This window comes from Cetorhinus maximus, chromosome 7 (genome assembly GCF_964194155.1).
Source record: "Cetorhinus maximus chromosome 7, sCetMax3.hap1.1, whole genome shotgun sequence".
Classification (NCBI taxonomy): domain Eukaryota; kingdom Metazoa; phylum Chordata; class Chondrichthyes; order Lamniformes; family Cetorhinidae; genus Cetorhinus; species Cetorhinus maximus.
In genome coordinates, this window is record NC_135885.1 from 136,259,707 (window position 1) to 136,282,256 (window position 22,550).

A 22,550-nucleotide genomic window follows, 5' to 3' on the forward strand; every position below is an offset into this window, starting at 1 on the left:
AAATTTAAGTGTGAAGTTATACAGTATACAGGTATGGGTTCCGGATAACTTCGCAATTGCTTTCCATTGGTAAAGTAATGATTCGTACTAGGGGAACATCTGAAATTCTGGTTGTTAGAGTGCCAGATGACACACAGTTTGCTGTAGTAAGGAACTAATTGGCTGAGGGGGGTCAACATATTCCTGCAACAGCGACAGACGGAATCATCCCTTCTCGACGGGTGTCTTGCTGCCTGAAAAAGTGGTGAGACAGCCGTGCTGACTCTGAGGAGGAAGGCCCACCATTACTTCTAGCCATCAGGCAGTTAAGTGGACCTTCGATGGGCCTTCCTCCAGACTGAGGACCCTGGAAGACAACTTCCAGCCTGTCGAGAGCTGCCAGCCAATCAGAGGCTGGCAGGTCTTGCACTCAGCAGCACCGCGGAGGAGGCTGTGGCTGCTGCAGGAACAACACCCCCAGAGTCCAAGAAGCGTGGAGTTACCCAGGAAAAAGATAAATGCTGTTGGGGGTTTTGCAGGGTGGGTGTCATGGGGAGAGGGGGGGCCATGAGAGTAGGCAGCAAGGATATGGGGGTGGCTGCTGACAGCCACCCCACCCTGCCCCATGTCCATGATCATGCACAGATTAGTGCAGATTGAGGGACCCCTCCTCTTTCACCCATTCAGCTGACACGCAGCCCACAAGTTTAAGCAATCGGCAGGCCCACCTGGGGGGAGATTACAGCGGAGTTGGTAAGAGGTGCTTAAATGGTTATTAATTGGCCACTTAAGGGACTCAAGTAGAGTTGGGATGGGGAGGTGGACCATGGGCCTTCCTGCCCAGAACTTACCCAACGCTTTCCCGCCTCCTATGGAAGTATCAGTCCCGACGGCAACCTGTCAAATTTTCAGGCCGGCCTACTTCCTTCCTTGTCTCTGTGGGGGGGTGTCTAGTGTTGCCAACTCTCCAGGATTGGTCTGGAGACTTCAGGAATTAAAGATCAATCTCCAGGACACTGCTAAGTGCAGTCCTGGAGAAAAATCGTCGGGACATGAAAAAATATTGTTTTTTTTGTCATTTTCTTTGAACATTCCTCTTTATCAGATATAAAAATATCGAACATTGGAAACAAAGGCTTTTTGGCTGACAGTCTACCCAACTGGTTGATGCCTATGAGTCTTTTTACTTTCCAGTTGCTGTAGGAAGGCAGTGCATCATAAAGATGGATGTGCTGGCTGACTAATAGCTGGAGCATGGGGGCAAGTCATGTGATGAAACCTCCAGGAATGCATTTAATCACAGTTGGCAACCCTAGAGGGGGGGCGGAAGATTCCAGCCAACATCTGGTATTTATAGAGCACCTTCAACACAGTAAAATGTCCCAAGGTGGCTTCACAGTCAGTCAGTCAAACAATATATGACACCAAGCCACATATTAGGATAGGTGACTCAGTCAAAGAGGCAGGTTTTAAGTACTGTCTTAAAGGAGGAGAGAGAGGTAATGAGGCAGAGAAGTTTAGAGAAGGATCTCAGTAATGGTAACCATGAAACTATCAACAATTATTGTAAAAACCCATCTGGTTCACTAATGACCTTTAGGAAAGGAAATATGCCCCTCCTTGCCTAGTCTGGCCTACATATGACTCCAATTTGAATGACTCTTAACTGCTCTCAAAGGGAAATTCAGGATGGGTAACAAGTGCTGGCCTTGCCTGTGGTGTCCACATCTCATGAACAAATGAAAAAAGTCTGAAGGCATGATCACCAATAGTGGAGTGTAGAAAATCGAATATGTGCATGAGGCCAGATTTCGGAGGAATATAGAGTTCTTGGATCCTGTGCTGATTAATTCGCTATGAACATCACCCAGAAAGGTCTCAACCTCTGGTGTGAGCTACACAAGTTGCTTTCACCAAGGATGCTACTTTTATCATTGTTGCTCGATTTGGAAATAAAAGTATCAGCCGGGATTAATGCCTCTGGTCACTCTCTGGTGAGCTGAGATAGGCAGAAGCGTGGATGTCAAATTGGGCTTATCAGCGATTCCTCGAATTGTTGAACAGCTTTCCAAAACGCACTTATCCTCTTGCAAGAAGAATGACCGGGTGTGAGAGAGGTGTCAGTCTGCAGCCAGCATCTGTGGAAGGAGCTTGAGAAAATTGGAGGGAAAGAGTTAGAGAAAAATGATCTTCCAACACAAATCTAAATGAGGCCTGTCATGTGACTCACGGGTTTGGCTAATGGACAAAGATTCCAATTCCTAAGGAAGCTGTCTAAGTGAAATTCCAAACTGCCACCAGTTAGCTTTTTGAAGGAAATATGCAACTGTTTAATCAGATTAAAACCGGATCCTACTTATCATCCTGGTTACATAAGGCTGAATTTAATGTTGATTGGGCAGGCACGCGCCCGACCCGATCAGGCATGAAATCGTGCGAGGTGACACTGGGCGAGCATCATCGCGCACTTACGCGACATTTTGCTCGGTGGGCGCACGCAAGTCAGAAGCACGCCTGCTGAAAATTAAGAGGGCAATTAATCCCATTAATGGCGGAAATGCCTGCTGTTTTTCGTTGCCCGTCCAACCTTATGGTTGGCGGACGGGCAAATCAGGCAGGCGGCCTTTACATTTTCCTGAAACCTCGTCCAAGGGCGGGATGAGGTTTCTATTAAGAAATGAAACAAAAATCCGTGAGCAGCGTTTTTGTTATCCATGTTTTCGGGTGCCTGATTGTGATGCTCGGACATTTTTTTTTTCTGATCTCTAAAACGTCATCGGAACATTTTTCGGATCTGCAGCCCCCTGAGGCAGCTGTCTGCCTTCAGAGAGCTTTCTCTCAGCGCTCGCCCGTGCACCTGCATTGAAGTCATCGCCCGCCCTCCTCCCACCCTCACCCCAGCAGCGCTGAGCTGTTCAGCGCACGCTTCCCACCAGCTGGCCGTTAATTGGCCAGCCAGCGTGAAATCGCAGTCGGGGTCCAATTGCGGTCCGGCGGTCAGTTTCCTGGCCAATCCCCGGCCTGCCGATCGCGCCCACCCGCCGAGCTAAAAATTCAGGCCATGATGTTGGTAACGTGCTCTCTCGGAAAACCAAATTAGTCACACATCTTTCCCAAGCACATTAAGTCTTAAGCGTGGCTTTGTGTCGCGCTTTATAGAAAGTAGCGTTAATCAATGTGCCCGGTTAAAATGATAGAAGCACATTGAAAAGGCAGATCTGTAGGTTTCAAATGCGTTTGGGCAGTTTTCTGCAAAGCTCAAAGATTTGTTCAGAGCAGGACTAAACGAATTAAAATGTAATCCCTGCAAATTTTTTAATAAACTATTTTAATAGCAGTGAGTAAATAAAAATGGCAGGGTTATTTAAAGCTCCTCTTAGATCAAAATAATCTATCACAGTGTGGAGGGTGTAGGAAGGGGGTCTGCATTTAAAAAACCAATTAAAATATGTGATGCCTTGTAATTATATAAATTCTACATTAATTACAATTTAATGAATAAGTTTGGGGGCTACATTTTATATATTATTCAAATTCATATACTCTAGGGGTATCAATAATTCATTGCACATAAAGGCCAAACTAATTTATTTATTCAGAAAAAAATTAGGATTCGTGCTTTTCTTTCGAACAATGAAGACTCAGCATAAATAGAGCTTCTTAGGATACAGCTGGCCTCTCTTCCCTGTGAGAGACCCATTGAATGTTCACCTGATGTATATGAAGATTGACACTGAACTTAACATGCAAACATGAAGCTTGGGAGACATCAATGCCATTGGAATAATGATCTAGACATGGCATAAGCAAGTCTAAAGCAAATCCCTGTGCCTACATATACCCTTTTGTTAGTCGAATGTTAAAGCTGATCTGAAACCAATCAGCATGAGCTTAAAAAACACCTTGTTCATATTTTAAAACTTACTTTCGGCTTCTGCATTGATCGAGCAACTTGCATTTCTATTTTCCTCACACTGAGAGTCTCGTGGTTCCCTACAGAATGTTGAGCAGCCAGTTGTGGAACAGGAGGGGCAAAATGGAAGAGGAGTGGGGTTAGGGGCAAGGGGTGAAGGTGGGAGAAGAGAACAGTTGAAGAGAAGGGCTTTTAGGATGTTTTTTTAAATCATGGGAAGATAATCATGAGGTGAAGATGCTAAGGCAGTCAGTTACAGAAGATGGAGGCATGAAGGCTAAAAAATAGCTCCAGATAGTTGGGCAGAGGAAGCAGGGGACAACAAAGTAAGCTAGTGTCAAAGGAGCAGAGAATGCCAGCAAGGACATGCAATTGAAATGGCTGGCTGAGTTAGGGAGGGTTGTGGCCATAGAGGGATCTGAAGTTGGAGAAGGAGCCAGCAATGACGGGACAAGGGTCATGATGTGGATGAGTGAACAGTTCATGACAGTTTGGGTGACGTGCATAAGGAGAGTGGTGGGAGGGAGGCTGACAAGGAGAATTCTGGAGAAGCCCTGTCTCAGGATAATAGGCTTCACCAGCACAAGGACAGAGATAATGGTGCAGAAAAGCAAAAGTTCACAAGTAAAAGAAAACAGCCTTGGTAATGGTTTGGGTGAAGGGCTGGATCTTGAGATCTCAGAGAATGTGAAATTTCCTCTTTCGTGGGCTGAGCTGAACTGGAGATGACAGCAAGAGGAATTGAAAAAGTCTTGTCTAGAGATGCACAGGCGTTTGTGAGAGACGAAGAGTTTTGCCACTATTTATCTGGAGGACATTTTGGCTTATCCCAGTATGGATGTTGGATAGCGAGTTCAAGAGATCTTCTAGCTCCATTGCAAGCAGCTAGTCATTTAATCGTCTCAATTTAAAACCAGATGTTGCATCTGTGCACAGCTATTGGTCTTTCTTTCCTACGTAGATCTCATCTGCTTCTCATTTTATTTATTATGCCATGGGATTTGGGCATTGCTGGCTAGGCTAGCATTTTTTGTCCATCCCCAATTGCCCTTGAACTGATTGGCTTGCTTGGCCATTTCAGAGGGCAGTTAAGAGTCAACCACATTACTGTGGGTCTGGGACCACATATAGGCCAAGGATGGCAGATTTCCTTCCCTAAAGGGCATTAGTAAACTAGATGGGTTTTTATGACAATCGATGATGGTTTCATGGTCACCATTACTGAACTTATTAATTGAAGTTAAATTCCACCAGCCGCTGTAATGGGATTTGAACCCATAGCCCCTGAGGATTAGCCTGGGTCTCTGGATTTCTAGTAGAGCGACATTACCTCTACACCACCATCGTCCTCCTAATGATGAGCAAGACAACAGAGCATTTTTTTTTATTTGGACCATACTTGGGTTTTGTCCCCTTAAGGTTATTGCTGCACCATATGCAGAGGACTGAATTGCCTGCCAATTTCCATTATTTACTGGTGGTAGTGGGGAGGGCTTTTGTTTTTTTTTGCAAAGTATAAAGACATCTTTTAGACTTCCAGCTACGATCTTGTACAAAGTAGAGAGGAACCAAATACATCCTCAGAGGTTGACTAGCAGTGGGAGGCGATGGTGTAATGGTATTGTCGCTGGACTAGTGATCCAGAAACCCAGGGTAACTCTCTGGGGACCTGGGTTTGAATCCCGCCAGGGCAGATGGTCGAACCTGAATTCAATAAAAATCTGGAATTAAAAGTCTAATGATGACCACAAAACCATTGCCGATTAGTGTAAAAACCCGTCTGGTTCACTAATGTCCTTTAGGGAAGGAAATCTGCTGTCCTTACCTGGTCTGGCCTACATGTGACTCCAGACCTACAGCAATGTGGTTGACTCTTAAATGCCCTCTGAACTAGGGATGGGTAATAAATGCTGGCCTGACATAAATGTATAAGAAAACACACTGGTGTGCATGGACTTCCTCTGTTTTTCTGCTATTATGATCCCACCCTTGATGAGGCTGCGTTTATATTAAACATTCAAAGTTGGTGGGCCATGACCTGACTTTGACGGGGAATGATTGGAGACCTCCTAGCGGACCAGTCTATAATTCTGTGCCACCTAACTCCAGCGGACCTGCACAAGACTTGTGCTTAAATGCGCTCGGAGTGTGGAAAGCCCATTCCACAGTCTCGAGACATTTAAAATATACAGCTGGGGAGTGGAGCTTTGCACAAACATATAAACACGTGTGCACAGTGTTCACTCCTGCGCAGGAGCCAGAGAGTTCAAACAAGACACTGCCTCTTCACAAGCCTGGCATCAATAGTGATAGTATAACATACTGAAAGAGTTAAGGCAGAATCAACAAACTGTCTGACAAGAGATTGCATTGCATCTTCTCTCTTAAAAGTGCATGCTGTAAGTGTTTAGGTAAAATGAATTTAATCCATTTGCCTTGAAATTCTTTCAAATGGGATTATTGAAATTTTGAGATGAATCTCATCCCTATAAAATATCACATTTATCCAAAATTATGCTCCCAGGTAGAGCCGCGCCTGTGGTCAGTTATATCGGCCATTGTCAAACTGCTACCGGTGATTTCCCAATATGCTCTGGTCATACACATGGGCCCTCACCAGGAGCATGATGTCAAAAACACACCGTGGGCAGAATTTTCCGTTTGTCAGTCGGGCGCGTTCCTGACCCGAACAAGCGTAAAATGACGCGCAATGAGGTCAGGCGAACATCCTGACATCATCGCGCACTCGCGCGATATTTTGGCCAGCGCGGGAGTCGGCAGTGCACCCGTCAACAATTAACAGGCCCATTAAGGCCATTAACAATTTGAATTAAAATTTATGGTTAGCGGGCAGGCAAAAAGGCCAAGCGGCCTTTGGATTTTTTTGCAAAATTTCATCCACGGGCGGGGTGAGGTTTCGATCGGTCATTTTAAAAAATAAATAAGTAAATTTCATACTAATTTCTAACATGTCCCTGGTCATGTGACAGAGTCACATGAGGGGACTTGTTTTTAACACCTTAAAATTCTTTATTTTTATTTTTCTATATCTTCATCTCTGAGACAGCTCTGTGCCCTCCTACCCCTCTTCCCCACCCCCTACACAGGCAGCGCTGCAGCGTGCGTTTCACGCTGGGTGGGTCTTAATTGGCCCACCAGCGTGAAATCGCAGTCAGGCCCCAATCGCAGGCAATGGTCGGCTTCCCAACCACTCCCGCCTGACCCTCTGAGCCCACCAAACAAGGGCAAAATCCTGGCCCGTGTATGTGAATGTTTGCATTGTAGCTTCTCCTATAATGCTTTTTGTAATGGAAAGGAGTCTTTAATTTTATAAGCAGTTTTCTTCGTTAATATTTTGGTTTGGAATTGCAACCCATGGGGCAGAACCTTCAGCTCGGCGAGCGGGGGTGGGGCCCACTCACTGAGGCATAAAATGACGCTCGGTGACGTCGGGCGTGTGTCCCAGCATCACCGCGCATCATTCCGATTTTCAGTTGGGCGGGTGTGCACCCGATTCGGCTGCGCGCCCGTCGAACTGTCAAAGGCCTATTAAGGCCAATTATCTATTAAGTAAAACAATAAACTGAGCTGCCCGTCCAACCTTAAAGTAGTCGGGCAAGCGAAGAGCCCAGGCGGCCTTCGTATTTTTCATGGAATCTCACCCACGGGCGGGATGAGATTTCATGAAGGTTTTTAAAGGTTTGAAAAGATTTTTAATCAAATTCATAGACATGTCCCAGCTCATGTGACAGTTTCACATGAGGGGACATGTCCTAAAAATTTTTTTTCCCTTTATTAAAATTTTAAAAACTTAAACTAATCTCCCTGAGGCAGTTCTGTGCCTCAGGGAGATTTCTGCGCTCTTTCGCAAGCATGCATGAAAGAGCGCAGGCCCCGACTCAGCCTCCTCCCCCCACCCGCACAGGGAGAGCTCAGCGCTTCTGGGCGTGCGTCACGCTGGGCGGGCCTTAATTGGCCCGCCCACATAAAATGCGGCACCCAGCTGATCGCAGGCGGCGATTGACTGCGCACGCCCACACCCGCTCCCGCACAACCCCTCCCCCACAACGGGGAGAAAATTCTTTCCATGAGAATAAAGTCACCTTGCTACAGGGCTTCGGCGAGGCCACATCTGGAGTAGTGTGTGCAGTCTTGGTCTCCACATTTAAGAAAGGATATACTTGCATTGGAGGCAGCACAGCACAGGTTCACTAAATTGATCCCTGGGATGAGGGGGCTATCCTATGATGAGAGGCGAAATAAATTGGGCTTATATTATCTGGAGTTTAGAAGAATGAGAGGCGATCTCATTGATACCTCCAAATATTGAAGAGGCTTTATAGGATAGACACTGAGAGATCGTGTCCGCCGGTCGGGGAGTCTAAAACATGGGGGCAGAGTCCGCCGGATAAGGGGCCAATCATTTAGGACTGAGATGAGTGGAAATTACTTCAGTTTCTGATCTTCCTCCTGTAGCTTTCTATTTCTGCAGCTGTTGCAGTCTTCTTTGTGAATATCAGGGCTTTGAGACCAGAAAGCAACAAAGGAACAAATCCAAACCAAACAAGTGTGTATCTAGTGAATAAGGACAGTTAAGCTCCTGTGTTTTAAACTGCATGACGGATAATGAATATCTGGTGGGAGTTGGTTGAAGCGAAGCCATAATTTATTTGTGGGTGGGAAGGGGTTAGGTTTAACATTTAATAAAATCATGAAAGCAGTTTATAATCATTGAACCTTGAGATTAATTTTAAGCCTCAGAAAGGTTTCATTGCATAGCCTCTGTTTTAAATGGATCCATTCCACAATAATTGGGAGACCTCAAAAAGAGTACATATGGAGACTTGCGCAAGAGAATATGCAAGTACAAGTTACAGGCTGTGGTGCTTTCTTTCCATTCCTGGTCTTGATCTTGCACACAGCACAAATTCAACAGCAGTTCATAGACCCCAGCAAAACAACATTTGTCACTGTCACATCAACATATTTATTGGTATCAACCAGAGTGCAAGTTAAACATCAGCAAAAATCTGCTTTATAATGTTGGCATTGAATGGAAAGTGTAGAAATTCTGGCCAGTTGTAGGGTGGAATTTGGGATGAAAACTGTCTCACCATATTTTTTCCCCTGCCTGCCCTCAGAATTCCAACTGTGGGTGGGAGTGGAGATGGGGTGGCCTCTTGTCTACTTCCCTCTTTTTTTTTACCCCATCATCATCAGTGGCCATGCCTTCAGCTGCCTGGGCCCCAATCTCTGGAATTCCATCCTAAACCTCTCCACCTCGTAACTTCTCAATCCTCTTTCAGACCCTCTTTAGATCCCATTGGTTTGACCAAGTTTCTGTTCTGCTCACCCTAAAGCCTCCTCCTTTGAATCGGTGCCGAATTTTGCCTGATAACATGCCTGTGATTCACCTTGGGATATTTGTGACATTGAAAGTGCTATGTTAGTTCTTGAGTATTGCTGAAAAAAAGAGACATGCTGTCAAAGATTTTTGTCTTGCACTCATCAGGACAGACACAACACCAAATTTCAAAAGGAGCAACAATTTATACCGCATAAGAGTGATAATCAGTTGGGCTCGCAATGTGGCTCATTTACACTTCCTAGAAGCTACATGCATTCATACACAGGGACCTTTCCTCTGCATGCCAAAGGAACCTGTCCAGACATTTCCTTTTTTGAATTAAAAACATAGAGGACAATCATTCCCTGGTATACCTCCATGGCAACAAGGCGAACAATCAGAGTCAACTTGCCAACCAGTCAGCACCATTTTCTCATGCAGGGTAAATTGTTGCTCCCTTGGAAATTTGGCATTCCTGCATCTGTCCTGATGAGTGAAAGGTGAAAGCTTCGGTAGCAAGCCACTTTCGCCAGTCATGTAAAAGTGCTATATAAGTTATTGTTGTAAGTGGTGTGAGCCCCCAACCTATGACGTAAATAGCCATCCCCACCCCAGGTTTAGGGTGGACTCAGGTGACCAGGTGGGCAGAAGTTCTGCTCCACCTCACTTCCGACATCAGAGCGGGATCCTGAGCGTCTACGCTTAAAATGTCCGCTTACTTAAAATCACGTAAACAAGAAGTTAGCTTGTGCTGGATTGAGCTGCTGCCTTATGAACATGCAGAGATTTGTGTTTTCTACAACTTGTTCCAGTCCTATCATTGTTAATTTATGGGTTTCTGTCTGTAACTCAGAATGTTAGATTTGCTGTATAATAATGAGCGTAATCTCTACTCTAAATTAATCTATAGCCTATTCATTTTTAAAGCGGGTTATCACAGAGCAGTTCATAGTTAATATTCATTAAGGCTCCCAACATACTTTATACAGACTGGTTTTATCTGTATTAAGTCTTAATTCATATTAAATCTAAATTAATAGGTTTTGTGTCGCTGGAACTCGTAGGCAATTTGGTTTCATTAAAAGCCAGTAAAATAGACATATACTGTTGATGTGGATTTAAGTCGATCTGCTGTACAGATGCAATTTAGGCAGTAGACTTGAACAAAACTGGAAATTAGCACATTTAGTATTCTCAAGACATAAATACACATCGTTTTGTATGAAGTGTCTACCTTACTGGAATGTTAATGCTGATTAATAAATGGCAGGTCCAAGTTTTCTCTTCAGTGAAGACAAACTGGCAACTCCGAAAAATTGGGGGAGAAATTAGGCTCATTTTGTGGGCAGAAGATGGATGGGGTAGGAGTGGGGTGGGGTTATAATGAAGGATCAATTGCGCGGGGGGCAATGTCCCATGCCCTAAGAACACCTTAAATTTCTCTGGCACCATATTGGCCTTGGACGATATTCAGGCAGCTACCTAAATGTTAGGTCCCTTATTTACATTAATGAGGGGGCCTAATGTTTGCTGAAGGGCTTCTTCCAAAAATTGGACAGCACTGAGCAATCGGACCCTGTTGGAAAAAAATAGCTCTTTCCAACGCCAGCCTTAGCTAGCTCAGCAGTTTACCTTGGGGTTGTAACATACTGTGCACTTCAGGAGCCTTCAGCACTAATGCTGTACCTAATTCAATATAAAGGCAGCCAAAGAACCAGTGGGATCCAGGAAGGGGAAGATGAAAATCAAAGTGGCTCATTCTCTGCTAGAGTTTCCTATTAATGTTAATTGCTCCCAGCGTGAGCTGAGCCTATGAAAGTGGTAAGTAAGACACATGTTCCTCAATCTCATTTGGAAAAGTAAAATGATATGACTGATAATTACAAATTAAGCAAAATAATAAGATTGCAGTGGTTTACTTTCTGAAACTCTAGGCATTTTCGTATCCAGTAAACTCTGTAGATAAATGGCAACAATTATTCAAATTGTGCATTTAGCAGGCAAATAATTGAAAGAAAAAACAAGCACACGTGTTTTTGGTTGAAGGGGTGGGTTCTCACCGATCACCTTTGTTTAAAGAATGTTTAGTGTTTTTTTTGGTGACTGAGGCAGTCAATAGTGGATGAAATACTGACCTGTGAAGCCTCTTTCTCTGTTAATTTTTTTTAACCGTGTTAGTTTTTGGTTGAATAATAAGTCCTGATAACATTACTGGGATCATTGGTCTGGGCTAGTTATGAGTCCCATGGTGCCAGTGAGCTGATTATAACTCACAGTGATATTGTTAACCTTGCAGTTGAGTTGTGTCTGTGTGCACACTTACACTCGTGTGCAGTCGTGTTTCTTAAGGCAGGTGCCTCACAATGTTGGGCTCATGTGATGCTCTGAGTCAAGGATGTTCAATCAAAAAAAAACCATAAGAATCAGCAGATGGACAGAAATAAACAAAAGCAAAGGAATGCAAACTCTTGACAATGGCTTGATGTTCAAGGAGGGACTCTGCTCCTGACAACCGGGTAGATATTTTTCTTGGTTGGAGGGGGTAGTGGTAATCCAGCAGAGTGGATCACCACCTTGTTATCAATTACAACTGAATTATTTACCTAGAGAACAGTTGGATTATGGGGCTCGCTATAAGGAGTGGTTGAGGGTAATAGCATAGCTGTGTTTATGGAGAAGAAAGGTAAATACATGAGGGGGAAAAGAGTAGGAGGTTATGCTGATAGGGTTAGCTGAATTAGGGTGGGAGGAGGCATGTGTGGAGCTTATGCAACAGCATGGAGCAGTTCAGTCAAATGTCCTGTTTCTTGCGATAAATATGTAATTTTTGTCCCAATGATATGAATGAGATGGAGATCAAACAGGCTCTAACCCCTCAAGATTACTGCTCCCACAACCCCCCACCCCAAACAAGGTTTCCAACTCCATCTGCAGCGCCCAGGCCTCTGATCGCTCCTGACAGTCCATTGATCCTCCACCTCGGGCCTCCCAGCTACCTCCCCACCTGCAACCACCCCCCCACCTCCCCCCACCACCTCCCCCAGCCCGCCACCTCCTCCTTCACCCCCATCCAATACCCACCACCACCAGGTCTCCAAGCTCCCCACAAAGCTTCCGGTACCTATTGCCTGACACCTTCCACTCCCCCACTCCCGCTTAGGTCTCCAATTTATCCCCATTGGGGCCTCAGAGACTCCCTTCACTAGCAGCACTCCAACTTGCCACCCCTACTTCCCCCTCCACATTTCCCTCCTCCCCCACCCCCAACGCCCTCTCCCCAGTCTTCCAAGAGCTGATCAGCCTATGAGCTGTTCATTAATGATCCTTCAACCTGACTGGTTAAGAAATGTCTCACACCAGCTCCCACGTACCGTGTAAAGGATTCTGCGCTTTTTGGATGTTTGGTTGACAGGAACTTGCTGTGCCTTTGTAGACAAGTGCCAGTGTAACGATCGATTGGCAACGTTCCTTCAGGGCTCAGTGCAAAATCTAGCTGAACTTGAGCTGGTCTCCAAATAAGTGGTTTAAACAAGAGTTGATACTGCGAGAATTTTGATTGGTACAACTGGTAGAAATATTTGACTCTGCACATAATGTCCTGGGGCCGAGTCCCATTTGATCGTCTCTGCAGTTGTCCAGGAAGCTGTTATTCTGGATATTCTGCAAAAATAAAAAGGTTTTGCATCTTATGGGGAAAGGCAGGATGGACAACGGGCATTGCTTGCCCCACTGCTGCTTGGCTGTCACTTCCCTGCTGGCTGATCGTAAATCGGAAGCTGCTGCGCCTTCCCTCTGTTCAACCCTAGGGGAAGGATGGTGAGTGTTGAGCAGCTGACAACAGTCGGAAATTGGGCAGAGGACAAAGGAAAGAATGCTGATGAAGGCCAACTCACTCACAATGTGTTCTCTTTCCTATCCTACAGGTAGCAGCGATGGCTCCTGGGATAAGGAGAAACTGCAGTCTCCCACTGCCCCATCCACACAGGGCTCTGTCAGTCATCCTCCCCTCTCCAGCCAGCACAACCTCGCAGTAAACCACTCCCTCAACTCCCTCCAGCAGAACCACTTAATACCCAATGGTGAGGACAACTTTCTGTGTCATCAGATGTCCTTGTGTATGCCATTATTTTTCAACCAAACCCATGTTGGGTAAGAATGCTGAATAAGCGTAAAATTAACCACATGTTGCAGACCATTTTGTATCTCGCATAAGTCAAAGGTTGCTAGCACCTGTTTAACCACATTACAGCAATGGCACCTGGGAGGTATTCGTTACACAAATAAAAATCAGAAACCAAATCATGCTTTAAAAAAGCAAGTTTGAAGTAGGTGCAAAATACTTGTTTTATCAAGCGAGGCTGCACCTATACCCTTCGATTAACGCTGACCAGTGGTTTCAGCATGATGGTGCACCCTGTGCTAGTACCTTTCAGCATTGACTTGTAAGAATGGAGGAGCTAGTGAGAGGATGTATGGTTCCGGATGGCGTGAATTTATTTTTAATTGCGACTTTTGTCTCTATTTACTGCCAGTATAACTAATTTTTAGGGGAGAATTTTCCCCCTGTTAGGGGGGGGGTTTGTGCAGGGGTTGGGGTTTGTGTGGGGGCGGGTGGGAACAGGCGCGAATCTCAGGGAGTACCCCCCCCCCCACCTGCACAGAGAGTGTGCACAGCGCTTCCGGGCAAGCGTCATGATGGGCGGCCTTTAATTGGCCCACCCACGTAAAATGGTGGCGTGGCCCCGATCGGGGGTGCCAATCAGGTTAGCACCTAGCCCCGCCCTCCCCCGGAAAACCTCCCCAACGGGAGAGGGGGCGGAATCTTTCCCAATGAGTCTTGGAACTAGGAACCTGAGCTCATGGGTGCGAAATGAAGATGAAAAACAGCTTTGGTGGGGCTGTAAAATGGGTGGGAGCAGGTCAGCAGCCATTTCACGCCACCCACAATCTCGAATTTAACCCTCACAGTGCTTTTTAAACTTATCAATGAATTACTAGTACACTATAATGAATATATTAACAATTTATTCTTGGGCTTTTCTATGGATAAAATAACGAGTATTATATCAAGCCATTCAAATTGGTAAGGATGTTCCCAGAAAATAATAATTAGTGCTTGAAGTTCGAATGTTCAGTTTACCTGGAAACACAGGTAGCAATTGGGACAGAAGCAAAATATTGTGGATGCTAGAAATCTGAAATGAAAACAGAAAATGCTGGACATGCTCAGCAGGTCATGCAGCATCTGTGGAGAGAGAAACCGAGTTAACGTTTCCGGGTTGATGACCTTTCAGGGGTAGGTTTGGATGATCTCATCGACTGAGATTGACATTTGTGTAGTGGACATTAACTTCGTACAGCCTCTGATGCACTCGCAAGCTGTGTTTATTTTTATGATGGCTGTGCACTTTTTTTAAGCTTTCTGAGTTTGCATGTTGCAAACTCTTTCATTGGGCTTCAAAGCTTCCCTAATTGCTGGCGGTACAGGTACAAGGTTACCTGCATTGCTCTGTGCGGGTTGAACTAAGACACCGTTAGAACTCCTAAGTCCTCAAATAATATAAAATAAAGGATACAACTCTAAAGTGGGTTCTGCGGGTGCACAAGTCGTTGAAGGTGACAGGACAGATTGGGAGCGCGGTTAAAAAAGTGTACAGCATTCTAGACTTTGGTAATAAGGGCAAGAGCAAGGAGGTTATGTGGAACTTGTATAAAACATTGGCTGGAATTTTCCAGCACCCACTCCCCCCTCCCCCAACCGCGCCCCCTCCCCCTCACCACCGCCCCCTCCCCCACCCCGCAGTGAGGCCAGCGAGCCATTGAAATCTCTGTTCACATCGGCAGGACCGGAACATCGCACACACGTGAGGGGTTGGAAAATTCCAGCCATCAGTTCGGCCTCGCCTGAAGTGTTGTGTTCAGTTCTGGACGCTGGGCTTTAGGTAGGATGCGTAGGCATTGGAGGGAGTGCAGAAAAGATTTACGAAAATGGTTCCAGGGATGAGAAATTTAAGTTATGAAGATAGACTGGAGAAGCTGGGACTATTTTCCTTGGAGGAAAGAAGGCTGAGAGGGGATTTGATAGAGTTATTCTAAATCATAAGCACATTTACCTTAATAGCAGGTAGTTACCTTAATAATGGACAGAGTAGATAGAGAGAAACTGTTTCTAATCATAAAAGGATCGAGAATTAGAGGATACAGATTTAAGGTAATTAGGGAAATGACAGAACTTTTTTCATGCAGCAAGTAGTTAGATTCTGGAATGCACTGCCTCAGATTGTAGTGGAGGCAGGTTCAATTGAGGCATTCAGACTGTTATTTGCAAAGGAACAATGCACAGGGTTACAGGGAGAAAGCGGGAGAATGGCACTAAGTAAATTGCTCATTCGGAGAGCTGGTGCAGACATGATGGGCTGAATGGTCCCATTCTGCGCTGTAACTATTCTGTGAATGTTAGAGGGTATTTTATATCCTAAACAGGCAGACATGTGAGCATGGGGATGAGCAGCAACAAAGTCTAAAGAGAAATATAACATTTAAACTCAGACTGCTGCGTATGGAATACCTGATTGAAGCATTTTTGCTAGTCTACTTTGTATCCAGAATCAGTTGTACAAACCATCCTTGAAATCATTGAAATGATTTCTCTTTCAGGTCTGGAGCTGCCCTTCATGATGATGCCCCATCCACTCATTCCTGTCAGCCTACCTCCGGCATCGGTTACCATGGCTATGAGCCAGATGAACCACCTTACCACTATCGCTAATATGGCAGCTGCAGCCCAAGTGCAAAGTCCCCCTTCCAGGATGGAAACCTCAGTTATTAAGGTAAATGTGAACAGCTACAATTGTGGTAATTGACTAATCACATAGATCATTGCTGAAAAAAGAACCATGCTGTTAAATCATCAGGACAGGTTCGCAAGAATACCAGTTGTAAAGGGAACAACAATTGATACTGCATGAGAAGAAAGTGCTGATTGGTTGTCAAGTGATTGTTTAAGGCGTTGCCGTGGAGAATGCACCATGGAACTGTTAACTGCCAAGCTTTTGTTTAAATTAAAACCAGACAGGTCAACACTGGTCACGGCATTGCCATGGGGAATGAACCAAGGAATGGCTGCACCCCAGCACCCCCACCCCACCCCACCTCACCAACCTTTTGTTTAGTTGAAAAAGGTGCTTTGCAGACAGAGGAGCACTTCACGCATTGTACCTTTTTCAAGTAAACAAAAGCTTGGTGGGGTGGGATGGGGGCGCTGGGGTGCAGCCATTACCTGGTTCATTCTACATGGCAATGCCTTGACCGATCAGAGTTGATTTGCCTGGTTTAGTTTGAATTTAAACAAAAGCTTAGCAGTTAACTGTTCTGTGGTGAATTCGCTATAGCAATGCTTCTACCAATCAGACTCCACTTGTCAACCAATCAGCACTCTCTTCTCATGCAGTATAAATTGTTGTTCCCTTTACAGATGGCATTCTTGCAAATCTGTCTTGATGAGTGCAAGATGAAAAGTTTTGACAGCATGCCTCTTTTTCAACAATAATCAAGTTCTGCACTACCAAACGCCTAATCATGTAGATGGTGCCAACATTCAGTTGAAAGGGTGTTATCCTACTGTTCTGGGCAATATCTTGGATTAGGCTAAGATGTTAATAAGGGCAGTATCCAGGCCAATAATGAGAATTCCATAATTTGTACATATTCCTATTGTTTAAGCAGGTTCATTATTAGGGAGATATTTTCCATTATCGACAAATTTTAGGGAAAATTAATTGGGCGCAAGTAGATTTTTTACATATTCATTGCTCCTTTCTTTCAATAAATTGAGAAAATGTCAGAAAGTTTATCCTTGAATCTCTAAAGATTTCCACTGAGGTCATCCCCCTGAGTTGCCTCAATGAGTTACGGAGATGTATGAACCAGGGAGACCTGAGGTTTCTCGCATAGTCTGTGCTAAGTTAGCTGACCTCCATCAAGGAGGAAGTGCTGCAGTGCTCCTAGTTTTGAGGTGAGGGGAACTGGCCAAAGTTCCTGCTTTTCTTGGGTGTGCAAGTCTGCAAGCATTGAGTGAGGATAGGGTTGGAAGCAGCCACAATGTCCAGAGTCCATACTCCTGGCAAAAGTTATGACTCGAAATTCTGCTGGAATTCTACTCATCTCTTGCCTGAGCTCCACTGGGAGGCAGTGAACCCTCCAGGGAAACATCACAGATGGCTGAAAACCATTCGCCTAGGTATGTTGTCACATTCCCACAGGAGGAGGGAAATATCCTTATGGAATTGCTGGAGCAGAGGAAAGGAAATCGACAATAGAAGGAAAACTAAATGCATCGGTCATATTTAAATAGCCTAATGGATGATACAGGCATGCATAAAGGATGTTTCTTGTTTGTCCTTGCCAAAAATGGTGGACAATATACTTACTGACTACCATTTTATGACCTTAGGAGATCACATTGTTCCTGAAAAATGGGTGCAAGGGAGCCCAATTGATCCACCAGTCCATACTTGAGTAGAATAGCTAATGTGGAACCTCGTCATTCTGATGTAGGCTTTATCCTTTTCAGGTCAGATTGCTGAAGCTGTATTTCATTGTCAGATGCCCCCCACCCCCTCCTTTACTCGTCTCCAGCTGCACATTTCCTTACTCAACACTTTTTATTACATTTAAGATTAGCTTGCGAATAAAAGAACTGCTCCGTTTTGGCAGCTGTGTTCCCGTGCCATGTTTTGATTCATAAGAGCAGAGAACGAGATGCAGAAGTCATCCAGCCTGATTCACGGTGGTCCGGATTAAATTGGACATGTAGCAAATTGGACATACAGCAATGAAATGTCTGATCCGTGCCCTAGTTAATGCAGGCTCCACATTCGATGTTGGTATGCAGAATTTCTCTTTAATTGTGATTGAGCCCACGCTAAAGTCACACTGCAACACTTTGTGTAATGGGTATGCGGAAGGGGAGCATGTGTGAGATGAGAATTACAAATGTGCAGCATTGTGCAATATATAAATACACAGTAACTAATATTGGGCTGTTCCACAAGTGAATAAGACCTCCCTATCCCATATGAGTTTGTCACTTATGATTAATGAACCCTTTATTTCTTGCAGAATAAACTGTGTTAATTCACTGTATCAAAGGAATGTAGTGGAGCAGCATTGCCCAGGGCTCAATAAAATATGACAAGGATTGGTCCAAAAGCAATGGGGTTGATTTTAACCTTAGCTGTCTGGTGTAAATCTGGTGGAAGGGAGTTAGGCAGTTCAAATCAACCATGTGACTCACCAGCCAATGTCCCACCTAAATCAGTTAGCCTGTTCCTGTGGGCAAGCAGTAAATGCACTTACTTGAGATTAGTGATGTTTTTATTTACATGTGCAGACTGAGATACGATAACATCATTGTGGCCCAAGTCTGGAACTGATGGTAGGTCATGGACCTGAATCGTTGGGCTGGATTTTTGCTTTGGGGTCAGAACCCCAATATTGGGGTCAAAAGTGGGTACCAGCCCCGCACCATGTCAGAAATGGTTACCCGACATGGTTTTTGATGAGTTGCCCAATTGATAGCCAGAGGACGGGCTTGCCATCCAATTAAAGATGGAAGTCAGCTTCCTGAGACTGGAGGGCCAATAGGAGGCCCACAGGTAATAACACAAGAGTGCTCGCTGAAGACCAGACTTAAAGAAAAATTGGTTTTGACCATGGCCACAGCTGCCAGGCCATGATAATTGAGGGACAATCCTTCTCTGGATAGCCAGGATCCTATGGTGTGGCCTGACACCCATGGTGGGTGTGGGGAGCTTATCAGAGGGATGAAGAACTGACCCCACCCTATCTGCCACATGGAGGCTGCCTCATCTCAGTAGATGTGTTTCGGCCGTTGTGTGGGGCCCACCTGCTGACTGGAAAATTCCAGTCTGTGTGGAAGCGGGGCCTTAATAGGAACCTAATTACCTCCAGTTGGCTACTGTTCCACTCCTGACCCAGCCTTCTCTGTGCAAAATTAATATTTGTTCAAAATTAATATTTGGTCTCAGGCAACTATCCCACATGTTGCAACTATGCTTCTGCAGCTACAGAAGCTTGTTTTAAGTGACAGGCCACCTATCCCACAATTAAGACCCAGAGACAGGGTCAGAGCATTAATTCTCACCTCCCCAAGCCCCCCTCCCCCAAATGTCATCGTCTTGCCAATTTTCTCACCTCTCCTGACAGTGTTAACTACTTATTGGAGTTTGTTTACATGGGATCCGTCACCTTCCAATATTTCGCCATTATTAATATGTGAAGTTAAGACTGTGAACATTGATTTTAACCCTCAGGGTTTCAGGTGGGCAGGGAACAGAATGAGTGAAAAATACCCTGCCAGGCCTACATGTCAGGCTGCAGGTATATTAGCTCCCTGGCCTCATCAATATGCCTCCCATCAGTGAACTGGAGCCCAAGTTCAGGGAGCTGCAGGCTGCTGACCTACGGTAACCTCGATGGTGAGAAATTAAAGGTGAGGAGGTCTTTGACTTCAGGACAAGAAAGGCCGTGACTTTCCTTGTGGGACCTGGATGACGCTCCTCCTTTCTGACCACAAAGCAAGAAAGATTTCCACTTACCCTTGGAAGGGTCTCTTCTTCTTCCCAATAGCACTAGTGGCTTCAATGCTTAGGCCCCAAGCTCAAGTGTAATCCCATCCCGTTGACGTCCTGGCACTCAGGTTGCCAACTCTGGTTGGAAGTGTCCCTGGAGGCTTCATCACATCACCTTCCATCCACACCGCCCAGTTCAGCAGGTTGCTTTTTATCCAACTCCCAATATTTTTCTAACTAACAAATGGGAAAGAAAGTGAGCTCCCAACATTTTTAAAGCCCCAGTGGCTTTTCTCCCTGGTTACTGGCAGCAGCATTCTGGAAATCTGTTCTTAATTCCTGGAAACTCCAGGTCCATCCAGGAGAGTGGCAACATTAAATGGGACCCGGATTTGTATACATTTATGATGCTCCCTCCAAATTATTATTATTTTTATTTGTTCATGGGATGTGGGCGTCGCTGGCTAGGCCAACATTTATTGCCCATCCCTAATTGCCCTTGTTCGTAGAGCATTTAAGAGTCAACCACATTGCTGTGGGTCTGGAGTCACCTGTAGGCCAGACCAGGTAAGGGTTGTAGATTTCCTTCCCTAAAGGGCATTAGCGAGCCAGATGGGTTTTTACGACAATCTGCAACTGTTTCATGATCGTCATCAGCCTTTGAATTCCAAATTTTCAAATTTCACCATCTGCCGTGGTGGGATTCAAACCTGGATCCCCAGAGCATTACCCTGGGTTTTCTGGATGCTAGTCAGTAACAATACCACTATGCCACCGGCTCCCCTGTGCACATTTAAAATGGTGGCCAGCAAGAAGCCTGGTTGAAAGCCTGAACACTCTGTTTTAATGACCGCCTGGAATTTCTCCCAGTGGACAGTGTAGTATTCAATTGTTCTCCGATTGTGAATCTGGTAACTGATCTATGCTCACTGTACTTGATTAGTTAAGCCTGGGTGTGGCTTCTGAGCAAAGTAAACAGACACCATAGGCGGCACGAGAAGCTAAGCTGTGAGCAGCCATTTTGTGATTGCAGGGATACTTTGAAACTATTGTAAATAAATCTGTTGCACGCTTAGAAACTAGTGTCATCTCTGCATTGCTTCAAGATATATAAAATGCACAACAGTCAGGATGCATTATGGAATACTCCTGCTCCCAGCTATTCACAATAATGGAGAGCATGCTTCAGCCTGACCAGCACCATGTGTTTGTGTATGCGTGAAAGCCAAATGAGCTCTTCCTCCAGAACCTGAGGTTCAGCCTCACCACCCCAGATTAGCTAATCTGGCGCAAGACTAGGACCATCCTATTCTCTGCCAAAGTTGCTTGTAGCATTTGGCAGCCTGTTTTCCATTTTTTGTGCTAATTACTGTCATGAGCTTTGCATTAATACTGAGTACTCTTCACAACATTTGGACTAACAGTGAATCAGTCATTGGACACAGGAACTTTGAGTGCAATCAGCAACCTTGGGCTCAAATTTCTCTCAAAGTTGCACTAGTTTTCCACAGTGAATTTATGGTTCGAGTTTCTCCCCAAACCTACTTGCATAATCACGAAAGCAAACCTTCCAAAACTCCAGTGGAATGGGCAGCATATTAAAGAGCAATTAGGTTTTCTTTTGCATTCATGAATATTCCTTGATGTATTTAAGAGTGGTAGTTCTGGTGCTGTATTATTAATACAGCTGCGATTGGGTTTATCACAAACGATCAACATTATTAACAAGAGTGTCTAATCCACTACCTGTAAGTAACCTGATTTTAACTCCGTGAAGGTGACTTTGAAATACTATACTGAGCCATTTGCTTGTTACATTGGTATACAGTAGTCAGTTCCTCTGTAAATTAAAGAATGAACATTTAAAAGTGTCCAAAAAGGGGTCTGAGGAATGTTTGAGGACTCTGGGTCTATACTCGATGGAGCTTAGAAGGATGAGGGGGGGATCTGATTGAAACTTACAGAATACTGAAAGGCCTGGATAGAGTGGACGTGGGGAAGATGTTTCCATTAGTAGGAGGGACTAGAACCTGAGGGCACAGCTTCAGAGTAAAGGGAAGACCTTTTAGAACAGAGATGAGGAGACACTTCTTTAGGCAGAGAGTGGTGAATCTATGGAAATCATTGTCACAGAAGGCTGTGGAGGCCAGGTCAATAAGTGTATTTAAGACCGAGATAGATAGGTTCTTGATTGGTAAGGGGATCAAAGGTTACGGGGAGAAGGCGGGAGAATGGGGTTGAGAAACTTATCAGCCATGATTGAATGGTGGAGCAGACTCAATGGGCCAAATGGCCTAATTTCTGCTCCTATGTCTTATGGTCTTATGGTCTCGTATTGTCCTAGTGCCTTTTAAAACAAAAACTTAGGCCGGGATTTTCCGGCCCCGCCATGGCGGGACCACCGGCAGCCCAGCCAAAAGTCCGTTGACTTTCAGCGGGATCAGGTGATCTTGGCGGTGGATGGGGCCAGAAAATCCCATCCTTAATTTAGCAGAATTAGCAACAGTTAGCAGAAGCTTGCAGTGGCAACGAATTCCATCAGGGATGTGACCAGTTTGTGGGCAGAGCCAGTGTCTAGCGCAGTGTTTAAAACCATCACTCAAACTCATGGAAACTCGAACGGCATTTAATATACCCCAATCCTTTACACAGCTTTGGCAAATTGCCTTTTGGAAACTCCAAATTTCGTAATAGGCAGAGTACAGACTACACAACCAGC

At 45.0% G+C, this 22,550-nt stretch overlaps 1 protein-coding gene across 5 annotated transcripts in view; it reads left to right on the forward strand.

Annotated features, from left to right (window-relative positions):
- Positions 1 to 22,550, forward strand: part of LOC144683022 (dachshund homolog 1-like) — a 551,253-nt gene that overhangs the window by 412,775 nt on the left and 115,928 nt on the right. For 3 of the 5 annotated variants that reach the window (XM_078546003.1, XM_078546002.1, XM_078546001.1), the window contains exons 4-5: positions 13,163 to 13,318; positions 15,897 to 16,069. In XM_078546003.1, coding sequence (XP_078402129.1) covers positions 13,163 to 13,318; positions 15,897 to 16,069 — 329 coding nt within the window. The remainder of the gene's footprint in view (positions 1 to 13,162; positions 13,319 to 15,896; positions 16,070 to 22,550) is intronic. The other 2 variants (XM_078546005.1, XM_078546004.1) reach the window with 1 other exon arrangement.